At 36.1% G+C, this 13840-nt stretch overlaps 1 protein-coding gene across 1 annotated transcript in view; it reads left to right on the top strand.

Annotated features, from left to right (window-relative positions):
• The window catches only part of tbck (TBC1 domain containing kinase), a 32963-nt gene extending 28289 nt beyond the window's left edge, over positions 1-4674 (top strand). Inside the window, exons 24-26 of the mRNA XM_007567289.2 lie at positions 1149-1312; positions 2606-2765; positions 3482-4674. Coding sequence (XP_007567351.1) covers positions 1149-1312; positions 2606-2765; positions 3482-3592 — 435 coding nt within the window. The 3' untranslated portion in view covers positions 3593-4674. The remainder of the gene's footprint in view (positions 1-1148; positions 1313-2605; positions 2766-3481) is intronic.
• The last annotated feature ends 9166 nt before the right edge of the window (positions 4675-13840 follow it).

Below are 13840 nucleotides of genomic sequence, written 5' to 3'. Positions count from 1 at the left end.
AATGCCACAGTTCCTGTCAGCCATCCTGGACTCTCATCTCATGACTGTTCATTTCTGCTCTGCTGTTTTCTATTTTGCCTTGTAGAAAGCTTCTGCAATCCTTCTGTCACAGCCTACAGAATTTGATCTCGGACTACTCGACATTTATGGCACAGAATAAATAAATGTGATTTATTTCGCCTTTGCAAAGAACGAGGGAAAATATATTTCTTTTCAAAACAGAAATTGAAAGTTGCAGAGCTGTTTGTTTGGAAGCAAAACTTGCAAATATTCCGGTTAAGATATTTTTCTCTTAAATTCACATCCGCATTTTTAGGAAGCGTCGAGAGATGCATTTGATTATTCAGAAAATATGCTCGAAAAGAAAGTTAAATAAATCAGAACCGATCTTAACCTGTTGGCTGTAATCCGACTTAACCCTCCTTGTTCTTGTGTCAAAAAAAGTTTTTACAATACAATGAAAGCTTTGTGATTTTTATTTTTTGCTTTACTCAGGAAACGGACGTATTGTTTTTACATGCTACCTTTTAGGGAGGAATGATTTTCAGCCCGTTTGGGTGGTACAACCCTTGGCGACCACTGCAGAGCAGAGCAGAGCTCTGGGTCCTGCAGCCGTGCCTCTGGCTGCCTGCCTGCTGCATTGAATCTGTCTGGCAGCTCACGAGCAAACCCACCACAGGATTATGTTCTGGCCACGGCTGCTGCTCATCTGTCAGTATTACAGAGGGGAATTATTTAACCCTTTCAGTCCTGATGCATCATTTATATGGTTCTTCCTTTCAGGCTGACGGCAGATTTTTACCACTAGATGCATTATAAGCATTGTGATGTTACACATTTGAAGAGGCACATTTTGCTTTCAAATCATCAGCTCAAGGGTGTTATAAATTTAATTTCTTTGTAATGTTTATTTATGTTGGAGAATGAGAGTGGGTTTTGTGTGGGGCTATAGTTAAAAAAAAAATCGTACATCTGAAAGGATAAACATGGGAGTCATTAAGATGTAATTGTCTGCTTATTGGTTATTTAATGACGATAATCAAGCTGGTAGGTTTCACTTCCTCTCTAAATGATTAGCTTTTCGTCATAACAGCGTTCAGAAAGTCTGTCCTGCTTCATCTCTTTTCCTCTGACCTCCTCTCCTGCAGTCCCGAGAGCCCCTGGCGCTGTGTGACCTGAAAGCTGAGGTGTCTCCCCGAATCTCGGCTGAGGATCTGATTGACCTGTGTGAACTCTCTCTCGCCGGACCAACCAAAAGGAGTAAAAGTGGCAAGCCAAAAATTGTTGCCGTCGACATCCGCAATGTGGAAGAGTATCCTTAATAAATATCATTCCGGACTTGTCTTGTTTCTAAGCTGTTGTTTATGAGCTTAACGATGCTGAAACTACTACATAAATTCCTACATAAAAGTGGATGGCTGATACAGTGGTGGGTTTTACTATATTGAAAGGCGTGACCCAGTGAAGGTTGCGGAGATACAAGGACAAACAGTCTGGCAACAACAGCGCTGAGCCCCTCATTTCCTGCTACATCATTAAGCTTCTCTTCACAGAAACAGCCAGTTAAATCTGTCATCTGAAACCGAAGTCTCCAGCACGGTCACACTACGATCGTTTGTGGTGATGTGGGGGTCATTGCTGCTTACCATTAACGTTGGCTACTGGGATTCTGGTTTGAGAATGATGTTTCTATTTTTTTGTAGGATAACTGCTGTTACCAATCCAATCTGATAACAATGTATTTCTCAACAGTTTACATGTTCAGACACTGAAGCAAATTATGTCAATATTTACTCTTTTTCTGCTTTTATGTTTTCAGCAAGACATTTTTCTCAGCCGTCTAACAAATATATGTTGTCCAACTTCGTCACGGTATATTGCAGTATGTTCTGAAGGTTGAGTGTTTACTTATGCGATGAACTGCATAATTACACTGTTACCTCTGTTAATGTTACCTTACATCTCTTTTTCTGATAACCTGTCTGAAACCTCTTTCCTAAAACCAGACTGGCTCACTGAAACATTTGTTCAAACAAATGTGACTTAAAAACCTATTATTTACATAAAAAATGCATGTAAATGTTATTCTTTTCGTCTTATGTATGTTACTTTTTGATATGCTTAGGTTTCTTGGTAGAGTTACAAACACACAAAGATCACCGACTAAAATGGCTCCGTGTCTGGGAAAGGGAAGTGGAAAGAAATTTAGGAGGGATGAGCTTTTTTAGTTTCCCGTCCAAATACTGTAACATGCAGTAAGCCCAGCACAAAGCTGCCCAACCAAATACTGCAGTCTGGGAGAGGGGATAGCATAAAGTAGGAAGATTAACCAGGGGACTCCAGCATTGTTTTGGCTTTTGAATGCTGTATCTTTCCTCTTTCATGTAGTGTTGGTGTCTGCATTCCCTTTAACAGAAATGATTATCCTTTTCATTCTTTTCTAAATAAAGCATTTTTCATGCTGCTAAAGAACATTTGCAGCTCACAATATTCAAAGACCTGTATTGTGGGAAAGATAAACAAAGTTCACCACAGTTGTGGGCTTTGCTTCAGACAGATTAGCACACCTGCCAAACTTTGCACTCCTTAACTCTACTGTCTCCAGCTTTGGGAGAGGACACGTTTCAGGAAGCATCAACATTCCCTTTAACAGCGTCTTCGGGCCTGATGGGGAACTTGTGCAGTGTCCTGCTTCAGGAGTCCTCCAGAACTACAGAGGGCGTGTGATTGTGATCGTCAGCCATGCTGTAAAGAGTGCTGCTTTGGTGAGCAAGCTGAGCTACACCTACATCAATATGCCACGCGCTACAATAAAAACTTTATGTATTTGTAGTAATGTTTGACTGTTAATGTTCACCAGTCTCTTATACAGAAATGGTGTTTGAATGCACCTCCTGTGAGAACATGAATAAAGTTGTGTTATTGCTTATATGTAAAATATTTTAATATTTTTAATAAGTGCTATAAACAGGCATTCTATACAGGATTTTTAAAAAAATATTTGACACAGTATGCATTTAAGTAGAAAATACCGCAGTGATTCATTAATTTATTTACAGAACCTTCTAATTTAATGCAAAGCTTTAATCAGAATTTCTAGGTATATGTGTATCATTAGCATGTTGCTCTTTGTTGCTTTTTTGTATATGTTAATGTTGAACATGACAGTGTTTGTAGAGGAGTATGGTTTAAGGTACAAACGAGGCACACACAAACAGTGTCAGTAAGACCACAGAAAAAAATAGCAAAGTTCTGAATTACAACAAATGAACATTAAAATATCACTGGACTACATACATCCGAAATACATACAGAATATTTTGTGTGCAGACATTATCTTTCTTTTACGTCTATCTAAATCTGCCTCAGTTACAACAGAAACCCATTGTAAGGTGAGTTGTGGTCATCAATTCTGTTTTACATGTCAGTAAAGATGTTACTGCTCCAGAAATGACCTTGCAAATATTTTTCTTCTTCCCAGTTTGCTGCCCATCTGGTCAAGGTGAATTTTTCTCGTGTTTGTATTCTGGATGGAGGGATCAGCAAACTGAAGCCCACAGGACTCCTCACTGTCCCATCACCTCAGATCTGACCTTATCATCCACCTTCGGATTAAAAGAATAAACGGGAGGACTGAAAAACAAATAGGCTTCTAGATGAAATTAAAATAAAAGTGTTAGTAAACAGATGTTATCATGCTACAGTGTTATAAAACATCAGTTTGATTAAAATGTTAACTGGATTGTTGATTATTGTTTGTTTAATGTTGTTTTGTGATCAGTAAATGTTTGTGTATGACTTTCATTTAAATTAAGAATCTATAAATGAATTCATGGATGATTTTTTTAAAATATATAATATCTGTTGATGTTTCTCATATGTATGTTGTTGAATGTGATGATCAACAACATCAGATTGGTGACTGACTTAGTCAGTCACCAATTGTGCAAGTTCTCCCTCTTAAAAAGATGAGAGAGGCCTGTAATTGACATCATGGTAGACCTCAACTATGAGAGACAAAATGAGAAAAAGAAAAATTCAGAAAATCACATTGTCTGATTTTTAAAGAATTTATTTGCAAATAAGGGTGGAAAATAAGTATTTGGTCACCTACAAACGAGCAAGATTTTTGACTGTCGCTGATCTGTAACTTCTTTAAAAGGCTCCTCTGTCCTCCACTCATTACCTGTATTAATGGCACTTATTTGAACTCGTTAACAGTATAAAACTCACCTGCCCACAACCTCAAACAGTCACACTCCAAATTCCACTATGATGAAGACCAAAGAGCTGCCGAGGAAACAAAATTGTAGACCTGCACCAGGCTGGGAAGACTGAATCTGCAATAGGCAAGCAGTTTGGTGTGAAAAAATCTACTGTGGGAGCGATTATCAGAATATAGAAGACCTACAAGACCACTGCTAATCTCCCTCAATCTGGGGCTCCATGCAAGATCTCAGCCTGTGGGGTCAGAATGATCACAAGAATGGTGAGGAAAAATCCCAGAACCACAAGGGGGAACCTAGTAAATGACCTGCAGAAAGCTGGGATCAACATTACCAAGGCTACCGTCAGCAACACGCTACGCCACCAGGGACTCGGATCTTGCAGTGCCAGACGTGTCCCCCTGCTTTTTTTTTTTAGCCTTAAATTTGTATAAAATACCAGCAGTGGCATTTCAAGTTGTTTTATTTATTAAATTACAGTGAAAGGTTTTAATATAAAGAAAACCGTACAAGTTATTCAAAAGTATGATGACCATATTGTCTTGCATCAGATGTTTTGTGCACACAGTATCCAATAAAAAGATAATAAATCTAAAACATGACTGGTACTTTGTGTCATTCAGTTGTGAAATCAAATATAATTTTTCATGGAAAAATTGAAAAATATATAAAGTCTTGATTAGTTTATTTAGTGTCTAGTTGTAAAACTTCTGTTGCTTCTTTAACATGTTTTGTCAAAAATGTTAATAGCCATTGTGGAAGGACCAAAGCACCTGTTGTGGCTCCTGAGCTGCAGGTTGCAGACTTCTGGTCTATAGAGTTGGCCTGATCTAAACTCTGCCATCGCTCCGCTGCTCATCAGTTTATGCAAGAAATTAGTCGAGGAGAAAATTGTCATCAAATGTTTTCCATTCGTATCGTCAAAATTCACCAGAATTAATCTTTTAAGGGGCTATTTTTTTCTGAAATTTCCTCTCCCTCTTTCAAAATGGATGACAAGGATTAAATACCAGAAAAAAAAAAAAAAAAAAAACTTTTGTACAACTGTGACCAGGAGCCCACAAAACTATAAATTGTCATAGGCTAAAAGAGTTACTATTTTTTATGTTATATTTTATGTCACATGTTAAAGGTGTGTTGCAACATCCCTCAGCTTATACCCTCTTCCCAGGGATGGAAGAAAAGTTCAGGGTCAAGATTTTTTTCACTATCAACCCTAAAAATGTGCAACAGCAATGCTTTTTACATTTACTCCTACAAAGATTTTTATATGCCAACAAAACTGTAAAGGGGCATAATTTTTGAAATATGCTATAAAAGTTCTTCAGGTCATGAAAATGTCACCAGATTATTTTGAAAAAAAGCTGGTAGTTATCCATCATTAATTTCCCTGTTTTTTTAAACAGTTCTGTGGAAACAGCTGCACAATAACAGATGTTATTTTGTGGCATCACCTTGATTAAGAATAGTGTAATTAAATGTTAGATTGACCACATTATTTTATTTTATTATTCTATGTTGGGGCATGTTGTTTTCCGTTAATGCTGCACCTGCTTTTAAAGTTGTTTGTCTAACAGAAACTCCCACCAGTTTATTTCAGTTGCACAACACAAGCAGAGGTGTTGACTTGTTTTTCGTAGTCTTTGACGAATTTCTGTGGAACGATGGCATTACCTAAGAGCTTCTAGCATAATTTTTGAAATATGCTATAAAAGTTCTTCAGGTCATGAAAATGTCACCAGATTATTTTTGAAAAAAAGCTGGTAGTTATCCATAATTAATTTCCCTGTTTTTTAAAACAGTTCTGTGGAAACAGTTGCACAAAAACAGATGTGTCACCACTTGTTTGATAATGTACCCCTTCCGTGTTACATGAAAAATGTATAAAAAGGCAATAACCTGTTCCAAGAGTTGATTTCATCAGTGGTTTATTTATTTAGCTTTAGTTTTTGAGACTTAGATTAATGTTATGAAACTACGACTAAAATTAAACAGATGTGAGAATTTTTTTTTAGCTTTAAATTTGTATAAAATACCAGCAGTGGCATTTCAAGTTGTTGTTTTATTTATTAAATTACAGTGAAAACAAACTAAAACAAGTAATGTGGTGAAAAATTGAACATAGAAGAACAACATAGTGACCATAGCTTAAACAATGGTCACTATGTGGTTGACTGTTGATGTTAATTTTCTTTAAAACGTGTTTATTCACCAGTCTCTTATACAGAAATGGTTTTTGAATGCAACTCCTGTGAGAACATGAATAAAGTAGGGTTATTGCTAATACGTAAAATATTTTCATTTTAGACGGAGGATACCTCTTAATGACAAGTGGTATAAACAGGCATTCTAAACAGGATTTTAAAAAATACTTGATACCGTATGTGTTTAAGTAGAAAATACATAAATATTTTCTAAATATTATATGCATTTAAGTTGAAAATAAGAAAATATTATCTAAATATTTTATGTATTTAAGTGGAAAATACATAAATATGTTCCACTTAAATACATACTGACACATGCCTGTTGGAAGTAGGCATGGGTCAGGATGAGATTTTCATAGAATAACCATAAGTTAAATAAAATAGGTTTCATAGTATTTAGATGAAAACTTTTATTAAAAAATATTTAACACGGGGGTGCTTAGTGGCTAAATTGGCAGAACGGGTGCACTTTGGTGCGGAAGCTATAGTTCTCAACACATGTTGATGCATGATGGGTGCATCGCTTCATCTGAATTTTGTCTTATCCAGAGTTCAATCTTTATTCTCCTTTGCAAATTATAACTTTTTTCTCAGTTAACCTCACTGATTAGATGTTTTATGATGACTACACAGCTGTTCAGTTCTAATCCCTTGATGTCCCTTCACATTGTGTGGAAATGTTCTTATTTCCGCTTTTCAATACAACCTTGAGTCCTACTATCCTTTTTCTTTAATTTGATGTCATCAAACATTTAAGTGATCACTGACCATGATCATTCATGGTTTTTTATCCAACCACATTTCTTCCTCAAAGATGACTGTTCCCAACTAGCCTTCCAGTTTTTAATAAAGCATTCAATAATTCTCAATCCAATTTTAGTAGTTTTTGTAATCTCCATTGATGTTTCTCTGCTTGACACAAACAAATGATTCAATTCTTTCTTAAGCTGAACATATTTCCCTTGGCTACACATTACATCTTGGATTAAATAAAATGTTACAAGTTAATATTAGATAATGCTGATTAATCTACCTACGTTGACCTAAAAGCGTATCTCCTGCAGAAGGCTACCCAGTTCAGGGTCCCAAACTTTTGCATGTCATGGCTTCTGTTTAGAAATCCCATTAGCGAGCCAAGAGATGATGCTACAAATACTTAAAGAAAGATTGACTTTTGGAATGCTTTTTCCTCACTTTTATTCACTGTTCAATAATTATTACACTTGTTTAGCAAAAGGATTGTTCCTACAGCCTTTTTCCTGTCAGGAACTTATTTATCTTGCGCTTGCTACACTAGATTCAGGAGAAAACCAGCTTGATGAATTTAACTTGCAGCGAGTCAGAAAGATGAGCATGGTAAGTAACATTTCAATAATTTTATTTAATATTTTATGATTTAAAAAGTTTTTGTTATTGTTAGATTTTTTTCCTCATCTTTTGTCCAGCTTTCTGAGGGTCCCCTAGAGAACGCTAGAGGCTTCCCAAGGGGCCACGGCCCTCAACACAAAGGTACTGACGAATAACAGAAAAATGTGAAAGTTTTCTGTAACAGCAGATGGCAACAAAAGTTGAAGTTTTTTTTATATCTAATATACAAGATGATTGAATTGCTTTTTTTTATCACAGAAAAGAAACAACAGTTTGATTAAATATAGTATAATTAATAACATTGTTTTTTTTTACAGTTTTGTTTTCTTGGCACAAGTAATCTGTACTGAGCATTCAGTTGATGAGGCGTTTTTGCACCATTTGATCTTGGGCCAAGTGTTGAAACGTTATGCTGAGGGTAAACACCAGAAGTATAAGGTTCATCCGTTCTACCTGCTAAGCCTCTTTCAAGTTTGAGACGTAGACTGGAGAATAAACCCTAATTGCAATTTTAGACTTTCGGAAACACTGAATTTTTAAAGCCTTGATACACTTTGTTACCTTTAACCAGTTTATCCATAGGAACATCATGTGGAAACCTAAATGACTAAATAGGACAATAAAAACTTGTCTTTGCAGTGATTTTTAAACTAATGGGCTGTGCAAAATACATATTGGTGGGTGTTGTGCTACTTTTCACATCATGTGTTGTTGCTTGTTGATGCTTCATCTGGTATAAAAGTCGTTTAATGAGAAAGTCCCAACAGTTAGTTTCTGTTACACAACACAATGGCTGTTTATCCGTTATTCACCGCCTTTACTCGGACGAATTTCTGTGGTATTATCCAAGAGTTGAGTGCAACCCCCAGGGAGGTACAGCCAGTAAAGCTGTCATTAAATGAATGCACACAACTCTTCCTTTCTGTTCCTTTTTTTATGTATCAGAAGATTTTACTTATCAGTTGCTGATCTAGTCTTACCTGTCTTTTCTTAAATCAAACATTGTGTACAAAAATAAATACAAATCATGAAGCTGCTACAGAAGCAAAAGAAAAATAGAGCTATAACAAGTTATAATGTAAAAACGTTGTTTTAACAACATAATTTTTATGTTTGCACAATACACTACCATGTTATTATGACATACTTGCATTTGGAAATATAAAATTACTCTAAGGAAAAGATAGATTAATTAATCAAAATATAATATTGTTCTTAAAATATAATATTTATGTTGTTCTACTGTGATATTACATTGTGCAAGTTTAAAAATTATGTCTGTAGAACTGTAAAGATTTTGTGTTATTAAATTACATTTTATCACCGGAACATAATGTGCAGATTAGTGACTCAGGCAGTGTCTTGTTTACAGTCCCAAGTATAGCACAAACCAGGAGAGAGACATAAAGAGACAGCCATAATGCATAATAATCAGTACCCAAAACAGATACTTGGAAATGGACTGAGACTGAACCTAATTTAAACACAGAAATCATAAATCTTGCTAAAAATCCTTCCCACTGATAAATAAATCAACCAGCACATGCACACTTCTTATTTAAAGCTGATTTAATATATTAGAAAAAGGTTTGCAGGTTTTTCCATTACATTTTTTTTGTTTCTCAGCTTAATATCTCGATGTGCTTGGAAGACTTATTTTCAACAAACAAGTTCAACATTTTCCAGTTAAAGCAAATGCATACCAGACAGAATGTGTGTTTAGATCAGTGGTCCCCAAACTATGGCCCGTGGGCCGGATCCGGCCCGCTTCCACATTTGGTCCGGCCACCTGAACAATACCAGAGAGCATTCAGATTTTTTTTTTTTTTTTTTTCATTTACCATATTTTCCAGACTATAAGCCATTTATATGTGGATTTTTCTTCAACCACCAGGGGTCTCTTTAGCAGGAAGTGAACTGAACAGATGCTTAGAACAGATAAACGTGTGGATGTGCCAAAACTTTCTAGAGAAACTCATCCGTGCGTTTATCTTTAGTCACATTGATTACTGCAACAGCGCCTTCACAGGTCTGACTAATAAATCAATCAAACAGCTGCAGCTGATCCAGAACGCTGCTGCTCACGTTCTCACTAAAACCAGGAGGATAGAGCACATAACACCAGTTTTAAAGTCCCTACATTGGCTCCTTGTAGCTCAAAGAATAGACTTTAAAATACTGTTGTTAGTTTATAAATCACTGAACGGTTTAGCACCAAAATACATTAAAGATCTGTTATTGCTGTACCAACCGTCTAGACCCCTCAGATCTTCTGGTTCTGGTCTGCTCTGCATCCCCAGAACCAGAACCAAACGAGGAGAAGCAGCATTTAGTTTCTATGCACCACAAATTTGGAATAAACTTCCAGAAAACTGTAAAACAGCTGAAACACTGGGTGCCTTTAAATCTCAACTTAAAACCCACCTGTTTAGAGTTGTTTATGGCTAAATTAGGGTTAGAGTGCGGGTTCTTATGTCTTCAATGTTTTTAATGTTTTTATCTTTAATTTTATCTTTGTTTTTATCTCTTTATGTAAAGAAGTTTTAAAGGTTTGAGTCCTTGTCAAATGGCGGTTTAACTAAAGTCCTACAGACTCGGACAAATGTCTGTGGTATTATCCAAGAGTATCATCCAAGAGTTCCCAGCTAAGTGCAACCGCCTTGGGGGTACTGATAGTACAGGTGTGGTTAAATGAATGCACGTATTGTGTTATATTAGAAAATGGTTTGCAGGTTTTTCCATTACACTTATTTGTTTGTTTTTCAGCTTAATATCTTGATGTGCTTGGAAGATTTTTTTCAACAAACAAGTTCAACATTTTCCAGTTAAAGCAAGTTCATACCAGACAGAATGTGTGTTTATATCTTACATGGCAGACATATGCAGAGGTATTAATTGGAACTAAAAACTGAAAGCATTGTGCAACTGAGATGCATTTCTCAGCCAAGTTTATTTACTCAGCCAACGGTTACAGGCCAACCGTGAGAACCTCAATACCAACATGTCCCTACTCATATGTTGAAACATTTCTGTGGAACTGTGCATTCAGTTAGAGATTGCCCTAGGGAAAAAAAACATATACTTTAGTATAATTCAAACATGCTAGTTGTATAAGTACATTTTAAGTATGCTAGGTATTAAGTGTGCTATGAAGTATACTAAGAGCATGCTTTTACCAATTTTGACATTATAACTTTAAATACACTAAAATATAATTGTTCCACATTACAATTTTAAGAAATATATTAAATAAAACTATACTTTAAGAGAACAAAATATGTATTTGCTCAAGTGTACCAATGAAAAAATATACTTTTAAAGATATTTTGTGGATAGTTGAAAATGCTCAAAAAAATATATTTTTTAATTCACTTAAAGCTTACTTCAAAAGTAAACTATTGAATAAACAGAAATTTCAGTATGTTTCAGATTATGTCTGAGTGTATACTTTAGGCTAATGAGGTATGACTTTTTAAGTGCCTTAATAATCTTTTACTGCTTTTGTTAAAATGGCAAAGAATAATAATAATAAAAAAAACAATCTTTAACTTGCAGTAGTGCAGTGAATGGGAATGTTGTGTCGTTGACCCTCACTGTTCTTTGGAAGGAAAAATGTCAGTTTGTCTGGAGTAATACTGGTATACTGTGACATTGTATTAAAACAATACTCTGTTCCTGGTGTAATATTTTTCACATTCCCTCTAAAGTGTACTTATTTTATTCCACTAATTTTCAAAAGCATATTTTCTGTAAAGTTTTAATATATTGACAATGTGTACAATTCTCTGATAGCATATTTGCAAATGTATCCTTGAAAAATGTGAATATATTGAATATACAATGTAATTTCTTTCAGCCAGAAAGTGTGTTAATTGATCATTTTACATATCTGATATGTTGGCTACAAGATATGTAGCCAACATATCAGGCTACATATCTGGTAGCCTGATATGTTGGCAGTACTGTAGTGTGTATGAAGCATGAAATGTACAGTTATATTCATAATAAGAGCAGTGTGTTTAAAAAGGTGAGTAAACCTCAAAATTCTTCAAATAAATTGTATTTTAATGAACACAAAGTAATTAAATATTACAATATTTTACAGAAAGTCAAGAAATAAAATGTTCAAAAAAATTGCAGTGTTGACCATCTTTCTTTACAAGCTCAAAAATAAACTGCATAAACTAAGAAATGCTGGAAGATTCATCTTTCCTGAGAATCATGAACTAATATTGCATAGCCGCGGTTTCTGATAACTGCTTCGCATCTGTGGTTCATGGAGTCAACCAACTTCTGGCACCGGTCAGCAGCCCAGGACAACTGTACTATGTTCCACAATTCCTCGCTTTTTTTTTTTTTTTTTTTTGGTTTTGCCTTATGAACAACATTTTTTATGTAAACACACAAGTTTTCTATGGGATCAAAGCCCGGGGATTGTGCTGGCCACTCCATTACTTGAATTCTGTTTGTCTAGAACCATGATTTTACTCACTTGCTGGTGTGTTTGGGGTCATTGCCTTGTTGAAACACCCATTTCAATTGCATTTCCTCTTCTGCATACGTCAACATGACTTCTTCCTGTATTCTGGTGTATTCAAACTGATCCATGATCCTTGATATACGATAAATAGGACCAACGCCATAGCATGAGAAACATCCCCATATCATGATGCTTGAACCACCATGCTTTATTGTCTTCATTGTGTACTGTGGCTCTAACAAACTGTCTGTGGCCCTAAGAATCAAAAAGAACAATTTTACTTCCATCAGTCCACAAAATATTACACCATTTCTCTTTAGGCCTGTCAATATGTTCTTTGGCAAATTGTAGCTGCTTCAGCACGTCTCCTTTTTTAACAATGGGACTTTGCAGGCAGTTTGGCTTCACATAGACATCATCTGAGTGTTGCAGTACTCACATGCAAGCACAGATCTTTAATCCTCCTGGAGCTGATCACTGAGCCTTTGCCATTTTGGTACTTCTCCGAATAGCTGTTTTTCTTTTACTTTCCTGTCTTTGGCTGCCATTTTAAAGCATTGATACCATTTTAACTGAACAGTCTATCATTTTCTGCACTTCTTTATAGGTTTTCCATTTTCTATACATCCTTCTGGGATTACATCCTTAGTGGGGTTGGGAGGGGTGCTGGTGCCTATCTCCAACGTTCAGGGGAAGAGGCAGGGTACACCCTGGACAGGTCGCCAATTTGTCGCAGGGCAACACAGAGACAGACAGGACACACAACCATGCACACACACTCACACCTAGGGAGAACTTAGAGAAACCAATTATCCTGACAGTCATGTTTTTTGGACTGTGGGAGGAAGCCGGAGTACCCGGAGAGAACCCACGCATGCACAGGGAGAACATGCAAACTCCATGGAGAAAGGTCCTGGGCTGGGAATCGAACCCAGAACCTTGTTGCTGCAAGGCAACTGCGCCACTGTGCAGCCCTGTAGGTTTTCCCCTCTTTTATTAATTGAATTAATTAAATTAGTAGCATGAACAACAACACAAAAAAATTGGATTTCAGCAAAAATTACAATTGAGTACCAAGAACAGCTGTGTGATCATATAGCTAATGCAAAACACCGAACCTGGGTGTGAACACAGGCATGCCCAGGCCAGGCTCTGGAGTGCAAAAATGGATATGTTTTTTCTTGGAGATGCTGAAGCATACCTAAAACCAAACCAACACAGTTGTCCTAATGTGGCTACATGGAAAGGAAATGTTTCATTGTTAAAACACATTTACAGTGCTTTGTTGCCTTAAACTAATATGCAAGCCAATGTTTAGCAATGTTTGAACATTGTAAGAATGTATTAGAATTAATACAACTTTTTCCTATAGTAATATCTGTGCTGAGTTGGGAGTGGCAAAGTAAAATTTTATTAGCATAGCAAACAACCGTTTTTGTGGGAAGTCCTTTTTCTGCCGTTATTGTGCCCTAGGCTTTTATTGCATAATATTTCTGTGGTAATTCAGGTGAGATAACAGTTTTTTCAGTATTTAGTAACACGAAGCATTCTAAACCGTA

This window comes from Poecilia formosa, unplaced genomic scaffold (genome assembly GCF_000485575.1).
Source record: "Poecilia formosa unplaced genomic scaffold, Poecilia_formosa-5.1.2 Scaffold206, whole genome shotgun sequence".
Classification (NCBI taxonomy): Eukaryota; Metazoa; Chordata; class Actinopteri; order Cyprinodontiformes; family Poeciliidae; genus Poecilia; species Poecilia formosa.
This window is presented reverse-complemented; position numbering and strand designations above follow the sequence as displayed.